General features: G+C 41.1%; 2 protein-coding genes across 4 annotated transcripts in view; one reads left to right on the forward strand and one right to left on the reverse strand.

The window, feature by feature from the left end:
* Positions 1 to 3125: 3125 nt before the first annotated feature.
* Positions 3126 to 22421, reverse strand: part of LOC124012547 (coiled-coil domain-containing protein 149-like) — a 35098-nt gene continuing 15802 nt past the window's right edge. The window contains exons 9-13 of one of the 3 annotated variants that reach the window (XM_046326299.1): positions 19814 to 19961; positions 19509 to 19585; positions 18955 to 18990; positions 17417 to 17686; positions 3126 to 3184 (exon numbers count right to left, since the gene is read on the reverse strand). In XM_046326299.1, the coding sequence (XP_046182255.1) occupies positions 3177 to 3184; positions 17417 to 17686; positions 18955 to 18990; positions 19509 to 19585; positions 19814 to 19961 (539 nt within the window). In that variant the 3' untranslated portion in view covers positions 3126 to 3176. Of the gene's footprint in view, positions 3185 to 16114; positions 17169 to 17416; positions 17687 to 18954; positions 18991 to 19508; positions 19586 to 19813; positions 19962 to 22421 lie in introns of those variants that run through there. The other 2 variants (XM_046326298.1, XM_046326301.1) reach the window with 2 other exon arrangements.
* LOC124012548 (extracellular superoxide dismutase [Cu-Zn]-like) lies at positions 7013 to 10333 on the forward strand. Its single transcript, XM_046326302.1, has 2 exons — positions 7013 to 7166; positions 9460 to 10333. The coding sequence occupies exon 2, from the start codon at positions 9482 to 9484 to the stop codon at positions 10115 to 10117; it is 636 nt and encodes a 211-aa protein (XP_046182258.1). The 5' UTR covers positions 7013 to 7166; positions 9460 to 9481; the 3' UTR covers positions 10118 to 10333.

Consider the following 22421-nt stretch of genomic DNA (forward strand, 5'->3'; position numbering starts at 1 on the left):
TGCGTTCTGAGCCCTCTCCTGTACTCCCTGTTCACCCACGACTGCGTGGCCACGCACGCCTCTAACTAAATCATCAAGTTTGCGGACGACACAACAGTGGTAGGCTTGATTACCAACAACGACGAGACGGCCTACTGGGAGGAGGTGAGGGCCCTCGGAGTGTGGTGTCAGGAAAATAACCTCACACTCAACGTCAACAAAACTAAGGAGATGATTGTGGACTTCAGGAAACAGCAGAGGGAACACCCCCCTATCCACATCGATGGAACAGTAGTGGAGAGGGTAGTAAGTTTTAAGTTCCTCGGCATACACATCACAGACAAACTGAATTGGTCCACTCACACAGACAGCATCGTGAAAAAGGCGCAGCAGCGCCTCTTCAACCTCAGGAGGCTGAAGAAATTCGGCTTGTCACCAAAAGCACTCACAAACTTCTACAGATGCACAATCGAGAGCATCCTGTCGGGCTGTATCACCGCCTGGTACGGCAACTGCTCCGCCCACAACCGTAAGGCTCTCCAGAGGGTAGTGAGGTCTGCACAACGTATCACAGGGGGCAAACTACCTGCCCTCCAGGACACCTACACCACCCGATGTTACAGAAAGGCCATAAAGATCATCAAGGACAACAACCACCCGAGCCACTGCCTGTCCACCCCGCTATCATCCAGAAGGCGAAGTCAGTACAGGTGCATCAAAGCTGGGACCGAGAGACTGAAAAACAGCTTCTATCTAAAGGCCATCAGACTGTTAAACAGCTACCACTAACATTGAGTGCCTGCTGCCAACACACTGACACTGACTCAACTCCAGCCACTTTAATAATGGGAATTGATGGGAAATGATGTAAAATACATCACTAGCCACTTTAAACAATGCTACCTAATATAATAATAATATAATAATAATATATGTTACATACCCTACATTATTCATCTCATATGCATATGTATATACTGTACTCTATATCATCTACTGCATCCTTATGTAATACATGTATCACTAGCCACTTTAACTATGCCACTTTGTTTACATACTCATCTCATATGTATATACTGTACTCGATACCATCTACTGTATCTTGCCTATGCTGCTCTTTACCATCACTCATTCATATATCTTTATGTACATATTCTTTATCCCCTTACACTGTTTATAAGACAGTAGTTTTGGAATTGTTAGTTAGATTGCTTGTTGGTTATTGCTGCATTGTCGGAACTAGAAGCACAAGCATTTCGCTACACTCGCATTAACATCTGCTAACCATGTGTATGTGACAAATACAATTTGATTTGATTTTGATTTTAATACTTTTTAAAGAAACTTCCTTCATTTTGTTAATAAGTAGGTACAGTTGAAGTCGGAAGTTTACATACACCTTAGCCAAATACATTCTAACTCAGTTTTTCACAATTCCTGACATTTAATCGTAGTAAAAATTCCCTGTCTTAGGTCAGTTAGGATCACCACTTTCTTTTAAGAATGTGAAATGTCAAGAATAATAGTAGAGAGAATGATTTATTTCAGCTTTTATTTCTTTCATCGCATTCGCAGTGGCTCAGAGGTTTACATGCACTCAATTAGTATTTGGTAGCATTGCCTTTAAATTGTTTCACTTGGGTCAAATGTTTCAGGTAGCCTTCCACAAGCTTCCCACAATAAGTTTGTATGCCTCCTTGCACGCACACGGTTTTTCAGTTCTGCCCACACATTTCTATAGGATTGTGGTCAGGGCTTTGTGATGGCCACTTCAATACCTTAATGTTGTTGTCCTTAAGCCATTTTGCCACAACTTTGGAAGTATGCTTGGGGTCATTGTCCATTTGGAAGACTCATTTGTAACCAAGCTTTAACTTCCTGACTGATGTCTTGAGATGTTGCTTCAATATATCCACATAATTGTCCTCCTCATGATGCCATCTATTGTGTGAAGTGCACCAGTCCTTCTTGCTGTAAGCACCCCCACAACATGATGCTGCCCCCCCTCCATGATGCAAGCCTCCCCCTTTTTCCTTCAAACCTAACAATGGTCATTATGGCCAAACAGTTCTATTTTTGTTTCATCAGATCAGAGGACATTTCTCCAAAAAGTACAATCTTTGTCTCCATGTGCAGTTGCAAACCATAGTCCTTAAAAACGGTTATGGCAAAATATGTAAGTTCTTCTTTCACTGGAATACCATAACATGAGGGTGTCACACAATCTTTGACAGCCATGAGTTCACATTTATTAATGTTAAGACATAGAATCCTGTTCCAAAGCATCTGGTCTATCACATTGCTCGATATGGGAATCTGATTAGCGTCTTTTGGAAAATAGTCAGCCAGCTGGCTTATAATAATTTCTTTACCAGCTATGGAAATACCTTGTACAGGACTATTATTTAAAGAATGTAAGAAGTTGAATGATTTATAAAAACAGATACGGTGAGATAGGACAACCTTGCCTAATTCCTCTCTTTAACTCAAATCTAGGTGAAGTGCCATGTGTCAGTTTAATAGAGCTGTTACCATTCGTATACATTTATATTTACATTTAAGTCATTTAGCAGACGAGAGTCAATAGCCTTACAGAAAACATCATCAATGCCAAATTTCTCAAGGGAATGGAAGAGGAACGGATGCTCCACTGTGTCAAAAGCTTTAGAAAAATCTATAAATGATATGAAACTATCCTTGGTTATTAGGTCTGAGTAGTCAAGTATGTCTAATAATAGTCTGATATTGTTAGAAATACAGTACCAGTTAAAAGTTTGGACACACCTATTCATTCAAGGGTTTTAATGTATTTTTTAAAACTATTTGCAATATTTAGAATAATAGTGAAGACAAACAAAACTATAAAATAACATAGAAAACAAAAAAGTGTTAAACAAATCAAAATATTTTTTAGATTCTTCAAAGTATTCACCCTTTGCCTTGATGACAGCTTTGCACACTCTTGGCATTCTCTCAACTAGCTTAATGAGAAATGCTTTTCCAACAGTCTTGAAGGAGTTCCCACATATGCTGAGCACTTGTTGGCTGCTTTTCCTTCACTCTGCGGTCCAACTCATCCCAAACCATCTCAATTCGGTTGAAGTCGATTGATTGTGGAGGTCAGGTCATCTGATGCAGCACTCCATCATTCTTGTTCTTGGTCAAATAGCCCTTACACAGTCTGGAGGTGTGTTGGGTCATTGTCCTGTTGAAAAACAAATGATAATGAAACAAATGATAACCGCAAACCAAATGGGATGGCGAATCACTGCAGAATGCAGCTCCATGCTTCACGGTTGGAACCACACATGCGGTGGTCATCCGTTCACTTAATCTGCGTCTCACAAAGACACGGCGGTTGGAAGCAAAAATCTCACATTTTGACTCATCAGATCAAAGAACAGATTTCCACCAGTTTAATGTCCATAGTTTCTTGGCCCAAGAAAGTCTCTACTTATTAGTTGTGTCCTTTATCAGTGGTTTCTTTGCAGCAATTCGACCATAAAGGCTTGATTCACACAGTATCCTCTGAATAGTTGATGTTGAGTTGTGTCTGTTACTTGAACTCTGTGAAGCATTTATTTGGGCTGCAATCTGAGGTGCAGTTAACACTAATGAACTTATCTTCTGCTGCAGAGGTAACTCTGGGTCTTCCTTTCCTGTGGTGGTCCTCATGAGAGGCAGTTTCATCATAGCGCTTGATAGTTTTTGTGGCTGCACTTGAAGAAACTTTTAAAGTTCTTGAAATTTTCCGGATTGGCAGACCTTTGTGTCTTAAAGTAATAAACGTCTTTTATTTTTGCTTATTTGAGCTGTTCTTGCTATAATATGGATTTGGTCTTTTACCAAATAGGGCTCTCTTATACCACCCCTACCATGTCACAACACAACTGATTGGGTCAAACGCATTAAGAAGGAAAGAAATTACACAAATTAACTTTTAACAAGGCACACCTGTTAACTGAAATGCACTCCAGGTGACTACCTCATGAAGCTGGTTGAGAGAATGCCAAGAGTGTGTGCAAAGCTATCATCAAGGCAAAGTGATTTTTAAAATATATTTTGATTTGTTTTTGATACATCATTTCATATGTGTTATTTCATAGTGTTGATGTCTTCAATGTAGAAAATAGTACAAATAAAGAAAAACCCTCGAATGAATAGGTGTTCTAAAACTTTTGTATATATATATATAATTATAACTGTTTAAGAATTATTTTGGATTTGTGTGTATTTTTGAGAAATTGTTAGATATTACTTGTTATATATTACTGCACTGTTGGAGCTAGAGACAAAAACATTTCACTCCACTCACAATAACATGTGCTATGATTTGATATATACTTGTGTTCCCCATGTACTTTTTGTATTGGATTTGTTGTTAATAATAAAACAATTATAGAACTTGTCCATGTATGGCAATGGCAACAATAAATGAAACAAGATATACACAAAGCAAATGTTTTGATACATAATTATCAGCTAGATATGTGAATCGTAATAATCTAGCTAGTCAGCTAGTTAAACGGCCAAACATGACCTACAACTAATGTTATGCGGGGCGGCAGGTAGTTTAGTGGTTAGAGCGTTGGGCCAGTAACTGAAAGGTTGTTAGATAGAATCCCTGAACCGACAAGGTAAAAATCTGTCGTTCTGCCCCTGAACAAGACAGTTAACCAGCTGTTCCTTGGCCGTCATTATAACTAAGAATTTATCTTAACTGACTTGCTTAGTTAAATAAAGGTAAAATTAAAAATATGCAAGGTAGATGTAAATTTTTCATGGGTAGCCACCAATTTTTCCTGGCTAGTCAGTTAACTTACAATACCCATTTACTGAACTGTCTTCCAGCCAGGACAACAATGGCAATAGAGAAGAATATATACACAAAGCAACCGTTTGACTTCATAACTAACAGCAAGCTATATGTGAATCATGATCATGTAGCTAACCAGCAGGCAAAAATGACCTAAAACAAATATTATGCAAGAATAGATGTCAATTCTTCATTGATAGCTTGCTAACAATTTTTCATGGCAATCTGGCTGGCTAGCAAACAGTAGTAGTAGCTCGCCAGTTACCCCTATTGACTTATTATGGGCTTGCTATCTACGGTACATAGCCAGGTAAACATGCCAAAATTAACACAGCATGTCTTTATTAACATATCAAGATAACGTATTGCAGTCAGGTAACCATACTGTATGAGATGTGAATAGGCAACATTTCATTCTGAAGTCAGAGTGTATTTTCTCTCAAATAACTCACATCAAACATCTCCAATCGAAAATCAAATCAAGAGTCGGCTTTCTATTCCGCAACAAAGCCTCCTTCACTCACGCCGCCAAGCTTACCCTAGTAAAACTGACTATCCTACCGATCCTCGACTTCGGCGATGTCATCTACAAAATGGCTTCCAACACTCTACTCAGCAAACTGGATGCAGTCTATCACAGTGCCATCCGTTTTGTCACTAAAGCACCTTATACCACCCACCACTGCGACTTGTATGCTCTAGTCGGCTGGCCCTCACTACATATTCATCGCCAGACCCACTGGCTCCAGGTCATCTACAAGTCCAAGCTAGGTAAAGCTCCGTCTTATCTCAGTTCACTGGTCACGATGGCAACACCCATCCGTAGCACGCGCTCCAGCAGGTGTATCTCACTGATCATCCCTAAAGCCAACACCTCATTTGGCCGCCTTTCGTTCCAGTACTCTGCTGCCTGTGACTGGAACGAACTGCAAAAATCGCTAAAGTTGGAGACTTTTATCTCCCTCACCAACTTCAAACATCAGCTACATAGTCAGCTACATAGTCTATTGGTAAATAGCCCACCCATTTTCACCTACCTCATTCCCATACTGTTTTTATACTGTTTTTTATTTATTTACTTTTCTGCTCTTTTGCACACCAATATCTCTACCTGTACATGACCATCTGATCATTTATCACTCCAGTGTTAATCTGCAAAATTGTATTATTCGCCTACCTCCTCATGCCTTTTGCACACATTGTATATAGACTGCCCATTTTTTTCTACTGTGTTATTGACTTGACATGTGTAACTCTGTGTTGTCTGTTCACACTGCTATGCTTTATTTTGGCCAGGTCGCAGTTGCAAATGATAACTTGTTCTCAACTAGCCTACCTGGTTAAATAAAGGTGAAATAAAAAAAATGTATAGGCCCTTGAACTAATCAATAAAATCAAAGACATCCAAAATCCATCAGATTAAGAGTTTTGAATGAAGCCAGCAAAGGGAAATAATTAATCTCAGTGATAGACAGTATACAGGTATTATTGCACGTTGACTAAACAATTGCAGTGAAATTAGATTCAATCTAGTCATGATCAATTTCATATATTTCATTCAGCTAGAGTAGATTGGCTTGATAGCAGCATTGACGTTGTTGGTTGGCTAGAAAGCAAACCTTTACACATCGTTAACTTTTGGGAAAACTGGTCCAGCTAGCTATTGTTAGTTCAAATAAAGCAAAATGATGTACTAATACGAAAGTTCAAGTGTAAACTATAAAGTATAAACCCAGGTCCCAGGCGGAAGGTTCTCGGTTGAACGTGGACGAGCATCTGGACAGTCCATGCACTTTGAAACCTACGCCCACCGTGACGTAAAGCACCGCCCCCGAATGAAATGCCCTGGAAAGAATGTGTCCCTTCTCACCCCCGCTCCACCCACCACCTACGCCCTCTGGTTACACAAGGAGAGGATTTTATTTAATGCGTTCGTTTAGGAACCGGCTTCCACCCTGGTGTGAGCCAGGTGCCAAATCGGCTCAAAACAAAAGTGACGTAGTAATGAGTAGGATTCTGTGTTTTCACATGCAGAAGTGATTGCTTTTGATAAAAAATACTTTATCTGAATTCCCAATTAAACTATTTTGAGAATTCGAACACATACTTTAATGGAAAATAGATGTATGTTTCTGAACTACACATCATGCTGCAGTGTTTACAACATGACCGAGCGGTGCAGATTAATTTTTCTATTTGAGATTAGAGGGCGCTCTACCCTCACTACTTTTTACCCGTTCATGTCATGGACAATAGCACGGTGCACTTAATCGAACACCCTCAAGATTGACGGGCTCTTTCTCTGCAAAATTTGCGACAACCCGGATGGTTTATTCCGACAATTGTCAAGAACTGTGATTTCGCCAGACAGGTAGGCTACAGAGATCACGAACATGGCCATCAATTTATATTCTAGAAAATTGCTTGCCAAATCCGAATTACGTTGGACTTTAAAGACCGTAAACGATTGAAGAATATGTGTTCATTTGGGTGTTTTCCTCAATTATTACTGCTAGCTATAGCTTGTGATTTTTTTGTAATGAGTACTTTTGGGTGTCAGGGAAAATGTATGGAGTAAAAAGTAGTGTGTTTATAGTGTGCTCTATAGACTCCATGTGTTTAAACCTATTCGTATTAGAGAAGTAGGCTGAACAGAAATTGTAGTATCGGCTAAATTAAGCATCAAGTGTAGTATAGATACAGTGGGCCAAAAAAGTATTTAGTCAGCCACCAATTGTGCAAGTTCTCCCACTTAAAAAGATGAGAGAGGCCTGTAATTTCCATCATAGGTACTCTTCAACTATGACAGACAAAATGAGAAGAAAAAAATCCAGAAAATCACATTCTAGGATTTTTAAGGAATTTATTTGCAAATGATGGAAAATAAGTATTTAGTCAATAACAAAAGTTTATCTCAATACTTTGTTATATACCCTTTGTTGGCAATGACAGAGGTCAAATGTTTTCTGTAAGTCTTCACAAGGTTTTCACACACTGTTGCTGGTATTTTGTCCCATTCCTCCATGCATTCCTCTAGAGCAGTGATGTTTTAGGGCTCTTCCTGGGCAACACGGACTTTCAACTCCCTCCAAAGATTGTCTATTGGGTTGAGATCTGGAGACTGGCTAGGCCACTCCAGGACCTTGAAATGCTTCTTTCGAAGCCACTCCTTTGTTGCCCGGGCGGTGTGTTTGGGATCAATGTCATGCTGAAAGACCCAGCCACGTTTCATCTTCAATGCCCTTGCTGATGGAAGGAGCTTTTCACTCAAAATCTCACGATACATGGCCCCATTCATTCTTTCCTTTACACGGGTCGTCCTGGTCCCTTTGCAGAAAAACAGCCCCAAAGCATGATGTTTCCACCCCCATTCATCACAGTAGGTATGGTTGTCTTTGGATGCAACTCAGCATTCTTTGTCCTCCAAACACGACAAGTTGAGTTTTTACCAAAAAGTTCTATTTTGGTTTCATCTGACCATATGACATTCTCCCAATCTTCTTCTGGATCATCCAAATGCTCTCTAGCAAACTTCAGACGGGCCTGGACATGTACTGGCTTAAGCAGGGGGACACGTCTGGCACTGCAGGATTTGAGTCCCTGGCGGCGTAGTGTGTTACTGTTGGTAGCCTTTGTTACTTTGGTCCCAGCTCTCTGCAGGTCATTCACTAGGTCCCCCCGTGTGGTTCTGGGATTTTTGCGCTCACCGCTCTTGTGATCATTTTGACCCCACGGGGTGAGATCTTGCGTGGAGCCCCAGATCGAGGGAGATTATCAGTGGTGTTGTATGTCTTCCATTTCCTAATAATTGCTCCCACAGTTGATTTCTTCAAACCAAGCTGCTTACCTATTGCAGATTCAGTCTTCCCAGCCTGGTGCAGGTCTACAATTTTGTTTTTGGTGTCCTTTGACAGCTCTTTGGTCTTGGCCATAGTGGAGTTTGGAGTGTGACTGTTTGAGGTTGTGGACAGGTGTCTTTTATACCGATAACAAGTTCATACAGGTGCCATTAAAACAGGTAACGAGTGGGGGACAGAGGAGCCTCTTAAAGAAGAAGTTACAGGTCTGTGAGAGCCAGAAATCTTGCTTGTTTGTAGGTGACCAAATACTTATTTTCCACCATATTTGCAAATACATTCTACAATGTGATTTTCTGGATTTGTTTTCTCATTTTGTCTGTCATACTTGAAGTGTACCTATGATGAAAACTATACAGGCCTCTCTCATCTTTTTAAGTAGGAGAACTTGCACAATTGGTGGCTGACTAAATACTTTTTTGCCCCACTGTATTTACCCTCCCCACGTCTCTGTAATACTAGCCTGGCAGGTAAACCTGGCTTTTCAATAGCCTTTTCTAAATATTCTAAATGTAAATATGACAGGGCATATCTTTAAAAAATATCTACAAGGTTAGGTAGGCAATGCTTAGCCTACTACAAGTCTATAGTGTTAGGCAAATATTAGAAATGTATAAAGAAGTGTACTTAAATAGTATAGAATAGTTTAATGTAATTAAAATCCCAACTTTGACCTAAAGGCTTCATCCAATTTAAATCTGTTTATATTTATGTGCATTAGTTAGGCTACAGGTTAGTTTAATGATAAAACATGGTTGCCCTGTGGACACTATGAGATCCTGATTGTGTATTTTGTTTTTCTTCTAGGTTACACAAAAAAGCTAGGACCATGCCTTTATTTCATCCAATATTTATTTTTGTTCTGGTAAGCTTCCAAGCATGTTCCTCTACACACAGCCAGGAGGCTGTCTCCAACATGGCCCCACCAGAGGCCATGGAGTATAACAGAACTGTCTATGCAGCCTGCAAAATGAGACCCAGCACCAAACTAGGCGAAGGTCTACCTAACGTGTATGGACAGGTGCTGTTCAAGCAGGAATACCCCGAGGGAAGCCTCAAAGTCCTCTTTCTTCTCCATGGTTTTCCAAGTGACAGTGATCATCAGTCAAAAGCCATCCACATCCACCAATACGGGGATTTCAGCCAGGGCTGCGATTCCACAGGCGGCCATTACAACCCTTACAGGGTCCCCCATCCCAGCCACCCGGGGGACTTTGGGAACTTTGTGGCCCACCAGGGGAGGGTTCACAAGTTGACTGAATCAAAGGCCACTCTGTTCGGGGGGCTGTCGGTGCTTGGGCGGGCGGTGGTGGTCCATGAGAAGGCAGACGACCTAGGGCAGGGCGGGGATGCGGGGAGCCTGCTACATGGTAATGCTGGGTGGAGGCTGGCATGTTGCACCATCGGGATGAGCAGTCCCAAACTGTGGGATAAGCACCATCATCGACAGCAGAGAAGGGGATGAGAATCGTAGTTTATTCTTCCCTTTTCTTTCTGAGCTCACCATCTTTCATCGCAAGACAACTTGAATTTCATTGCTTTCATTTTATCCAGATCTAAATTACAAAAATGTTTCCTAAAAGTCATGTTTATCTTTTATTTTAAGGGATAGGACAGGTTTACCATAGCTGATAGCAATTCATGTATATTGTATTAAACTTTGAAAATACCTTTATTGAAATTCCAAGTGTGCTTTGTAAATCATTTTTGAGAAATTAGTTTATTTTCATTACATTTCATTATACTTTAACCGGTATATCAAAATAGATCTTTCAAATGAATACTCTTATTTTAGCTAGAAGATCCCGACCCTACCGTTGTGCTTGTTTACACTGAGCTGCACTAGGGTCGGAACGCAATCATGTTTACATTAAGACACCGTGGTTATGGCGCAAGATATTCGTCAGAAAACATACCTCAATCCAGGGATGGGATATGCCATGGTACTCCAAATGTTACCTTTATCCATACTGCTCAATTGAGAAGATTGAAATACTGCTAGTTTTCCAGGAAAACTGCCCTTTTTGTTCTCACGCTAGCTAGCATTAGCCACATTAGTAAATATGGAATGGCACATTGTGTTGAACAACAAAGGAGCTGATTGGCTGACACTTCCATTTCAAAATTGCTGCATTGGCTAATGAAAAGGGCAGCTTTCTGGGAAAACTAGCAGTATTTCAATCGTTTCAATTAAGCAATTTAATTGAATTAAGCGATTCTACCAAAAAGACAATATAGGCCTAGAGTTTCAAGCTTTGGTTGATTTCAAATTTAGTTCCAGGTTGTTGACAAGTTAATTATTGATATGTTGGATTCAACTGAAAATTAAAGTTAAAGAATATAGGACAGATGGAACTTTCCAAGCAGTAGATACATCTCTTTCAAATGTTTATATTTGTTTGTGTTGACAACCAAACACAATATCACTTTTATAATACAGTAACTAGCTGAATAAATTGTTGACAAATTATGTTGGATTCATGTCTTCAACTCAACCAACAATCCCCCAGTGGCACTGATGGAACTATCCAAGCAGATACTAGCCAAGCAGTGTGCTTTTTGATGGTTGAAAGTAGTGATAACACATTGGAAATTCAACAAACTTCTGGCTGTCTTTTTGAGTGGGGAAATAATAGGTTATAATCTCATTGATCAATGCCTCAACCAAATATTACCTGATCGTCCACGTTGAAATTATGTGGTGTGCCCAGTGGGAAGGACATATGCCCAAAATGGCATGGTACAGTATATTGCACCTAGGTAAATCAATTTGAATTCTATCATTTTTTTGACAGCACCCGTCTCTTTATTGGAACAAAACCTTCCATACATATTTGCCCATTGTAAAAGTGCTCCGAAGTAACTTTTTGGACCTGAATGCCAAAATATTCAAGAGATAAAGGTCCTCAAAGTTGATCCATTTGGCATACCCCACCATACCATAAGACATCCAGGTCTTCATCACTGGAAAAGATAAATGGTTGAGATTGACATCATTTACATTTAAAAGCTTACAAACAGGGTTATCAAACAATTATATAATATAAAGTATTTCTTTAAATAAAAATGGTCCCTATTTAACATTTAACGCCAGTTATCCAAAAAAGCATGAACACCAATTTCTTTCACGTTGTAGCTTAGACCCTATTTTACATCATATCTGCCATTAGTTGAGACACAACATGCTCCTGAATACAGGGTGATATAGATACTTTTGTACCCGTTTCCTCCAGCATCTTCACAAGGTCCTTTGCTATTGTTCTGGGATTGATTTGCACTTTTTGTACTAAAAAGTACATTCATCTCTAGGAGACAGAACGCGTCTCCTTGCTGAGCGGTATGACAGCTGCGTTGTCCCATGGTGTTTATACTTGCGTTCTATTGTTTGTACAGATGAAGTGGCACCTTCAGGAGTTTGGAAATTGCTCCCAAGGATGAACCAGACTTGTGGAGGTCTACCATTTTTTTCCTGAGGTCTTGGCTGATTTCTTTTGATTTTCCCATGATGTCAAGCAAAGAGGCACTGAGTTTGAAGGTAGGCCTTGAAATACTTCCACAGGTATGCCTCCAATTGACTCAAATGATGTCCATTAGCCTACTTTTATTTCTGATAGGCTAAAGCCATCGGTGCCACTGGTAGATTGTTGGTTCTGGAATTTTCCAAGCTGTTGAAAGGCACAGTCAACTTACTGTATGTAAACTTCTGACCCACTGGAATTGTGATAGTGAATTATAAGTTAAATAAGCTGTAAACAAGTTGGAAACATGACTTGTGTCAAGAACAAAGTAGATGTCCTAAATGACTTGCCAAAACTATAGTTTGTTAACAAGAAATGTGTGGACTGGTTGAAAAACAAGTTTTAATGACTCCAACCTAAGTGTATGTAAACTTCCGACTTCAACTGTATCTACAACACAAAATACATGTGTACGTGTGTATGTTATTGTGTGTGTATGCACTTAGAGGAACTCTGGAGCTCTGTCTGAGTGATCGTCTGGTTCTTGGTCACATCCTCGACCAAGGCCCTTCTCCCCAGATTGCTCAGTTTGACCAGGCTGCCAGCTCTAGGAAGAGTCTTGGTGGTTCCAATCTTCTTCCATTTAAGAATGATGAAGGCCACTGTGTTCTTGGGGACCTTCAATGCTGCAGAAATGTTTTGGTACCCTTCCCCCAGATCTGTGCCTCAAAACAACGATATCTGGGAGCTCCTGTCTAGGACAATTCCTTAGAGCTCATGGCTTGGTTTTTGCTCTGACATGCACTGTCAACTGTGGAATCGTATACAGACAGGTGTGTGCCTTTCCAAATCAAGTCCAATCAATTTACCACAGATGGACTCCAATTATGTTTGAGATGTTTCTACATCTTGAGCAATGGAAACAGGATGCACCTGAGCTTAATTGAGTCTCATAGCAAAAGGTCTGAATAAGGTATTATTTGGAAAAAAAATGTGTATACATAAAAAAATAAAAATAAAAGTTTTCACTTGTCACTATGGGATAGTGTGTGTGGATTTTTGTATTTAATCCACTTTAGAATGAGGCTGTAACGTAACAAAATGTGGATAGAGTGAAGGAGTCTGAATACTTTCCGAATGCACTGTACATATAAAGTGTATCAAATTTGATGATGGCGTTTGAGACGTGTGGCTACGCAGTCGTAGGTGAACAGGGAGTATAAGAGTAGGCTGAGCACATACCCTTGTGGGGCCTTCGGTGTTTAGGATCAGCTTGGAGGAGGTGTTGTTGCCTACCTCCACCACTTGGGGTCGGCCTGTCAGGAAGTCCAGGACCCATTTGCACAGGGAGGGTTTCAGACCCAGGATTATATTACAGCATTATATAGATATTTCTCTTGTCCAGATGGGGTAGGGCAGTGTGCAGTGCCATAGCATCGTCCGTGGATCTGTTGGGGCAGTATGTGAATTGTAGTGGGATTAAGTTGTCAGGTAAGGTGGAGGTGATATGGTCCTTAACTAGCCTCTCAAAGCACTTCATCATGACAGTAGTGAGTGCTAGTCATTTAGTTCAGTTATCTTCACTTTCTTGGGTACAGGAACAATGTTGGACATCTCGAAGCAAGTGGTGACAACAGACTGGGATATGAATAGATTGAATACCGGTATGACGGTAAACACTCCAGCCATCTAGTCGGCACATGCTCTGAGGACACGGCTTGGGATGCCATCTGGCCGACAGCCTTGTAAGTGTTAACACACTTAAATGAAATAACACCTACCCTGTGTTCAAGAGCTATTTTTTGAAAACTAAAACCTCAGATGATGTGAATTCCTTTTTACTAGTTTTAGATAATTGATGCTAAAAGTTTTAAAAATGAATTTCTTTATTCAATTGTTGTGCACTCCAATAAATAAGAAAATAGGTTGACAACACAGTTTGTAAGCTTTTAAAATGATTTCAAACTTAACTGTTTATGGGGCGGCAGGGTAGCCTAGTGGTTACAGCGTTGGACTAGTAACCGAAAGGTTGCAAGTTCATATCCCCGAGCTGACAAGGTACAAATCTGTCGTTCTGCCCCCGAGCAGGCAGTTAACCCACCGTTCTTAGGCCGTCATTGAAAGTAAGAATTTGTTCTCAACTGGCTTGCCTAGTTAAATAAAGGTAAAAAATGAAGACATGAATATCTCATGGTATGGTGGGGTATGCAAAATAGGTCAACTTTGAGCACCTTTATCTCCTGATTGTTTTGGCCTTCAGGTCCAAAAAGTCACTCTCTGACCACTTCTTCCAAGGGCAAACATGTATGGAAAGTTTCGATTAAATCAAAAGGGATGCTGTCAAAGAGTGATTGATTGAATTCAAATGGATTTACCTGCAACTCCTTACATGTTCCAATACTCTTAAGGCCCAGTGCAGTCAAAATGAAATTTAAATGTTTTTCTTAATATCAGATTGTACAACAGCTGATGAAATTAACACTGTAAAAGTGTGAAAACATTTGATCAGTGTTATTTCCTGATAGTTGCTGGTTGAAAATACATTCTACGCAGGACCTTATAAATCAGCGGGTTTGCATGGGCGGGAGTTTCGGCTTTCTATGGTGACGTCACCATGCTGTAAATTGGTTAATAGACCAAAGAGTTAAACATCACTGGCAATAACAGCTAGATTTCAGTTTTCCCCTCCCAGACAACACAATGTAACTCCAAGTCAATCACACTTCTGTGAAATCAAACTGTCTACTTAGGAAGCAACACTGATTGACAATACATTTCACATGCTGTTGTGCAAATGGAATAGACAACAGGTGGAAATTATAGGCAATTAGCAAGACACCCCCAATAAAGGAGTGGTTCTGCAGGTGGTGACCACAGACCACTTCTCAGTTCCTATGCTTAGTGGCTGATGTTTTGGTCACTTTTGAATGCTGGCGGTGCTTTCACTCTAGTGGTAGCATGAGACGGAGTCTACTACAACCCACACAAGTGGCTCAGGTTGTGCAGCTCATCCAGGATGGGACATCAATGCGAGCTGTGGGAAGAAGGTTTGCTGTGTCTTTCAGCGTTGTGTCCAGAGCATGGAGGCGCTACCAGGAGACAGGCCAGTACATCAGGAGACGTGGAGGAGGCCAACAACCCAGCAGCAGGACCACTACCTCCGCCTTTGTGTAAGGAGGAGCACTGCCAGAGCCCTGTAAAATGACCTCCAGCAGCCCACAAATGTGCATGTGTCTGCTCAAACGGTCAGAAAGACTCCATGAGGGTGGTATGAGGGCCCGACGTCCACAGGTGGGGGTTGTGCTTACAGCCCAACACCGTGCAAGCAAGACGTTTGGCATTTGCCAGAGAACACCAAGATTGGCAAATTCGCCACTGGCGCCCTGTGCTCTTCACAGATGAAAGCAGGTTCACACTGAGCACGTGACAGACGTGACAGATGTGACAGAGTCTGGAGACGCCGTGGAGAACGTTCTGCTGCCTGCAACATCCTCCAGCATGACCGGTTTGGCGGTGGGTCAGGTGTGGGGTGGCATTTCTTTGGGGGGCCGCACAGCCCTCCACAGCCTGACTGCTGTTAGGTACCGAGATGAGATCCTCAGACCCCTTGTGAGACCATATGCTGGTGCGGTTGGCCTAGGGTTCCTCCTAATGCAAGACAATGCTAGACCTTATATGGCTGGAGTGTGTCAGCAGTTCCTGCAAGAAGAAGGCATTGATGCTATGGACTGGCCCGCCCGTTCCCCAGACCTGAATCCAATTGAGCACATCTGGGACATCATGTCTCACTCCATCCACCAACGCCACGTTGCACCACAGACTGTCCAGGAGTTGACGGATGCTTTAGTCCAGGTCTGGGAGGAGATCCCTCAGGAGACCATCCGCCACCTCATCAGCCTGTAGTGTGGTTTTCCACTTTAATTGAGTGTGACTCCAAATCCAGACCGCCATGGGTTGATACATTTGATTTCCATTGATCATTTGTGTGATTTTGTTGTCAGCACATTCAACTATGTAAAGAAAAATATTTTATAAGAATATTTCATTCATTCAGATCTCGGATGTGTTATTTTAGTGTTCCCTATTTTTTTGAGCAGTGTACATAAAAATAAAAATAAAAAGCAGTAGAACATATGAGAAGCTAGTAGGTTCTCTGTACTGGTCAGTCCAGGCCAGCTTCAACAACTGAATAGAAGGGCCACAGGGTTCAATTCCACGTTACAGCAACAGTAGCAGAGTAATATCTCTTTCAGAAATCTTGGGAGCTTGGAATCACCAGTAAGCAGTACGACATTTTACAGAATGCACCCTCAGGAATATTGAAACCCATTCTATTACAGTGTCAATCTAGGCATGGTTTTGGCTGAAGTAGCTGTAATTTTTCACTGTTTTCCCATCCCGGTCTGATCATTCAGCATTTGAGTGGCTACTGTTCAAGGGAAGGATTTCTTACTCCTTATTCGTTAAGCACTCGACCCTCACATCGTCTGAATGTTCTGACTTGTGGTGTGATTGGTTATTCTCCCCGTGGGTGGGACTTGTTTGAATAGGAGAGCTGCAGGTTGATGTTGAGGATGGAAGATTAGTGTTTTCTGTCATAGAGCCCTCTGCCATGTCAATCTCCTCAGACCCCACCCAAAAGACGTTGTCATCTGACCAACTCACATCTCTCTGGGTGGGTTTTGTGTCCTTGAGGCTCTGATATGTTGTATATGTCTTACAGGAGGACACGTCCAAGTCTGGCCTTGAGGAAGGGGATGGAGTCCCGCCTACAGTCTCATCTAATTGGTATCATGGAAGCACCGTGACCTCATTTGCACTTTGTGATTGGTCGACAGTCTGACATTCATCCAGGTTTATTGTCTGTCCTTCACTTCCTCAGCAGTTTTGCCTAACAAGTTTTGCTTGGATGTGTCCAGGCTGACTGGTGACACTAGTGGCTCTGACTCCTTGGTGCTTATTTCTGTATCCCCCGTCACACTGGGTAACCCCCCCCCCCCACGTCTTGGGACGGGGACGGGGATCTGCACGTCATTGGCTACCTTGTCATCCTCTGCTCTATGGTCAAAAGAATTGAGAATGTTATGGTGTAATTGAAATGTAGCAGCATTACTAACATTGATTTCAACACCCAGAACCAAATTGGCAGCAATGAGAATGGTATAGTCATCTGCTGTAATACAAATTAACAATATAGTACATAAGAGCCAGTGAAAGATACATTACGCTATATAATGCATGATAATTGGAATGTAAAATGGCTATTTATACAGTTAGCCCCATATAATTACATAGAATATTCTTACCTGTGGTAGACTGCACAGTGGAAGGTACTTCTTGCTCAGTAGGGGGTACTTTGTGGTCAGTGGGAGGTACTTCCTGCTCATTGGGGGTTACATCCTGCTCATTGGGGGTTACATCCTGCACATTGGGGGGTACATCCTGCACATTGGGGGGTACTTCGTGCTCAGTAGGGGGTACTTCGTGCTCATTGGATGGTACTTTCTTCTCCTCAGAGCTTGTCACAGTGGAGCTAGGCTGCAGAGTTTCATTCAGGATGATGTCATCTCTCCCTCCTATCACAAAACAAGCCAAATTATATTACAAGCACTATTTTTTACCCCTTTTTTGTGATATCCAAATTGGTAGTTTACGGTCTTGTCCCATCACTAAAACTCTAGTACAGGAGAGACTAAGGTCGAGAGCCATGCGTCTCCGAAGCACGACCCCGCCAAGCCGCACTACTTCTTGACACACTGCTTGCTAAACCCGGAAGCCAGCCGCACCAATGTGTCGGAGGAAACACCGTACTCCTGGCGACCATGTCAGCGTGCACATGAGTCAATGGCACAAGGACATTCCGGCCGGCCAAACCCTCCCCTAACCCGGACGACGCTGGGTCAATTGTGCGCCGTCTCACAGGTCTCCCGGTTACTAGCACTGCGATGCAGTGCCTTAGACCACTGCGCCACTCGGGAGGGCCATATTACACTTTTGGTATAATAACAAGTCGTAATGCCTGTACAGTGTTAACATAACCATGTTGCAACAATTGTCACATATTTCTACTAGATCACGTCAGCAACTGTATTGACAAAAATATTATACTCCCAACCTACCCTGCACATAAAAGCCAAGATCTTTACTTGTAATGAATTTACAATACAAAGAACTGGCAACCACGGCGTCTCAGTGTTGTGTGACTGGGCAGAGCATCCCTTATTTTTGGATACATCATACTGTAGAAGGGACAGGGTAAATATAGGGTGTGGCTTCAGAGTGGCTTCTCTTCTGGACTGGGCCCAGATCAGTTTGTGCTGTGTAGCACACAAATGCAGAAACGACCATACGAGTTGACTATGCAGCTCAAACAGATGTGGGACCAGGCTACCCCTCTTCAGTCGATTCTGGGTTTACAGGGATCAGTGCAAAGGACATTCTTCCCATCCAGTGAGAAAGAAAGAATGTTCAGAAAAATATAGTTAGGTTTATTTTTGGGTTCACACTGTAGACAAGAAAGACAGGGACAGCATTGTGACTTTCTCTCTGCCTGACCGGCCTTATTATTTTGAAGGCCGGTCAGGCTTTCTGCAGTGACTCAAATTTTTAGAAGTATGGTTTTGTTGCATTGGTGTATTTTCTTCTCTGTAAAAAAACAGACTTATCTCAAAGATTGCATGCAGTGGGGATTGCGAAGTATAAATATAGCAAAACAAGTTTACCATGGATATTTTCAGGGACAGGATGGAGATAAAGCAAGCAACTTTAAAAATAAAATAAAAATGTTAGTGCACTATAGTATAGTATAATATTAGTGAAGTAAAGTAAAGCAGTGGAAACATACTTCCAGAGAATCCCAGAGACACATTGTAAGTCAGGCCTCCAGAAAGCAGAAGGAAAAGAGAGAAGAAACTCAGTACAGTGGGAGAGATGGAACATCAATCAAAATCATTCATAGTTTGACAATAGTGACTGGGTAACAATAATACTGGCCAGTGACCACATACAGGATCAAAAGCTATCAGTATGAGTCACCAGTTAATGGTGCCTCATGCCACCCAATAATACTCTATTTATATTAGGTCATGCCACTTTCAAACAGCATTTATTAATGTATACAGCAGGGGCATTCAAATGCGAGCCTGGGGGTCTGGAGTATTGCTGGTTTTCTGTTCTACCTGATAATTAATTGCATCCACCTGGTGTCCCAGGATCTAAATAAGTCCCTGATTACAGCAGGGAAATGAAAATCAATCATGGAACTGGCTTCGAGGTCCACATTTATATTTGCAAGGTATACATACAGGCTAGTAAGTTACTCATTATTCATCATGATATAAATTCTAAAATAATAAAAATGACCTCGGAACCAAAAAATAAACAGTGTGTGGCAGAGACCTGGGAGGCTCCATAATCCCGAGACCTCTAGAGTCTTCAGTTTCTTCTCAAGCTCCCCTACTCGGTTTCCCAGAATCCTGTTTACATAGGAAGAGTTAAACAACATAGGAAGAGTTACAGACTGTATTCACTGAGGTGAGATGTTCATCACGTTACAGGTAGAAATGCAATAATTGAGTACATGGTATAGGGGCCACTTACAGAGTAACTAGAGGAAATTGTTCATGAGAGTTAGAAAAACAGAAGAAATTCTGATTAAGAAGAAAGGAATTAAAACATTTCTACAGAGTAGAAGAGCTCCCTACTTGTTGGTTTGGCGCTGGTGCTGAATGACCAGGTTCTTCTCATGGATAGTTTCCAGTAGGGCTGTGGCCAGGGACTTGAGGTCTGAGATGGACTGAGACGTGACAGGGAGACTGCATACGTTGTCCTCAGAAAGCAATAATTCCTGCACTGAACACACACAAATTCCATTAAGATAGGTAAGATGATCAGAAAAAAAAGACCAATAGATTTAGTCTGTGATTATGTTTGCCTAGGCATATGTTTTGGGGGGTTTAAGTTTAGTGTCCATCTTGGATAGCTTTGCATTTTGATGCGTATTGCGTATGGAAGTAAATGCATGGTGCAAGAGCATGTTAGCTGGATACAGAGGGATGTTGGCATTTTGATTATGTATTCATCATCTAAAATGAAATGTGCAGAGAACTGACACAATGTTCAGAGATATCTACATCAGCACTGGCTTTAGAGGAAAATGAGGTAACACTTTACTCGACACCCAGCGTCATAACCATGTCATAACAGCTGACAGCTTGTCAGTAACATGTCATGACCCATATATTTACACCGGTTGAGACAGTGTGTTATTTTATGGCTGTTATGACACCTACACACATCAAAACCCACATTTACTCAGATTAGTTGTTTTACTGCCAAGAAGTTTCCTTTTGTTTGAAATTGTAAAAAATAAAATAAAATAAAAAGTAATTTTTCTATTGTTGTAATGAAATCTTTACAGTCATGTTTTTTCCATAACATTTTAAATAACTTGTCGAAAATACACTTTGACACTGTCATAAAGCATTATTCCGACCCAATGGAATTGTGATACAGCGAATTATAAGTGAAATAATCTGTCTGTAAACAATTGTTGGAAAAATTACTTGTGTCATGTACAAAGTAGAAGTCCTAACAGTCTTGCCAAAACTATAGTTTGTTAACAAGAAATTTGTGGAGTGGTTGAAAAACGAGTTAATGACTCCAACCTAAGTGTATGTAAACTTCCGACTTCAACTGTAAGTACTTAGGCACTTGGGTTGATATGGATTTTACATTGATTTATTTTTTAACATGGATGAGCTCATTAAGCAGATTATTCAGTCAACCTTTTTTATCTGTTCTTGGTGATATTACACTGAAGAAAAATAGACTCAACATGCAACAACTTCAAAGACTTTACTGAATTACAGAAAATGTAAATAAATTATTATCAAATCAAATGTTATTTTATAGCAGATGTTAATGCGAGTGTAGCGAAATGCTTGTGCTTCTAGTTCCGACAATGCAGTAATAACCAACAAGTAATCTAGCTAACAATTCCAAAACTACTACCTTATAGACACAAGTGTAAGGGGATAAAGAATATGTACATAAAATATATGAATGGGTGATGGTACAGAGCGGCATAGGCAAGATACAGTAGATGGTATTGAGTGCAGTATATACATATGAGATGAGTATGTAAACAAAGTGGCATAGTTAAAGTGGCTAGTGATATATGTATTACATAAGGATGCAGTAGATGATATAGAGTACAGTATATACGTATACAGACGAGGCCCTAAGCTATGGATTTCACATGACTGGGAAGACGGGCATGCATCTGTTCGTCACAGATACCTTAGGGGCGTGGATCACAAAAACAGTCAGTATCTTGTGTGACTACCATTTGCCTCATGCAGCGCAAAACATCTCCATCAGAGTTGATCAGGCTGTTGATTGTGGCTTTTGGAATGTTGACCCACTCCTCTTCAATGGTTGTGAAAAGTGGATATTGCTGGATATTGGCGGGAACTGGAACACGTTTATCCAGAGCATGCTCAAACATGCTCAATGGGTGACATATCTGGTGAGTACGCAGGCCATGGAAGAACTGGGAGATTTTGAAAGTCCAGGAAATGTGTACAGTTCCTTGCAACATGGGGGAGAGCATTATCATGCTGAAACATGAGGTGATGGCAGCGGATGAATGGCATGACAATGGGCCTCCCCATGTTGCAAGGAACTGTACACATTTTGTCACGGTATCTGTGCATTCAAATTGCCATCAATAAAATGCAATTGCGGTTGTTGTCCGTAGTTTATGCCTGCCCATACCGTAACCCTACCCCCACAGTGGGGCACTCTGTTCGCAATGTTTGTCAGCAAACCGCTCACCCACTGTTGGGGAATAATCAGAATTAGTTGGTAACATAGGTAAGATGTTTTATATTCATCATATGTTTGTAAGTTACTTCTCATCAGAATGTGTTTGTATAATACTGTGGCGGGGTTGCAGTCATCTGTTCTCTGTCAGGACTAAGTTACGTGGGCCGCAAAGAGGGGAGAGGTCAAGCATGTATCTCTTGGCTCCACAATGTCTGTGTGTCAGTCAATGTGTCTCTGTGATCTTGTCAAGGAGGAGTGGATTTTATATATATGCCTGTTGATATGAAGATTTGTTTTATGGTTCTGAGTTTGAGAAAAGGACATAGTATAGGAGACAAAGCTGAACGATAAATTATGGCCAATGTTGTCTGGCACTGAATTGATCTGAGAGTCACAGGGTTGTGATGGAGCTCATATAATTAAAGATGGACTTTATGATAACTCTGACTTGTGTGGTTTGCTCTCATGATTTGGTAAATACAG

Source organism: Oncorhynchus gorbuscha, linkage group LG24 (assembly GCF_021184085.1).
Source record: "Oncorhynchus gorbuscha isolate QuinsamMale2020 ecotype Even-year linkage group LG24, OgorEven_v1.0, whole genome shotgun sequence".
NCBI lineage: Eukaryota > Metazoa > Chordata > Actinopteri > Salmoniformes > Salmonidae > Oncorhynchus > Oncorhynchus gorbuscha.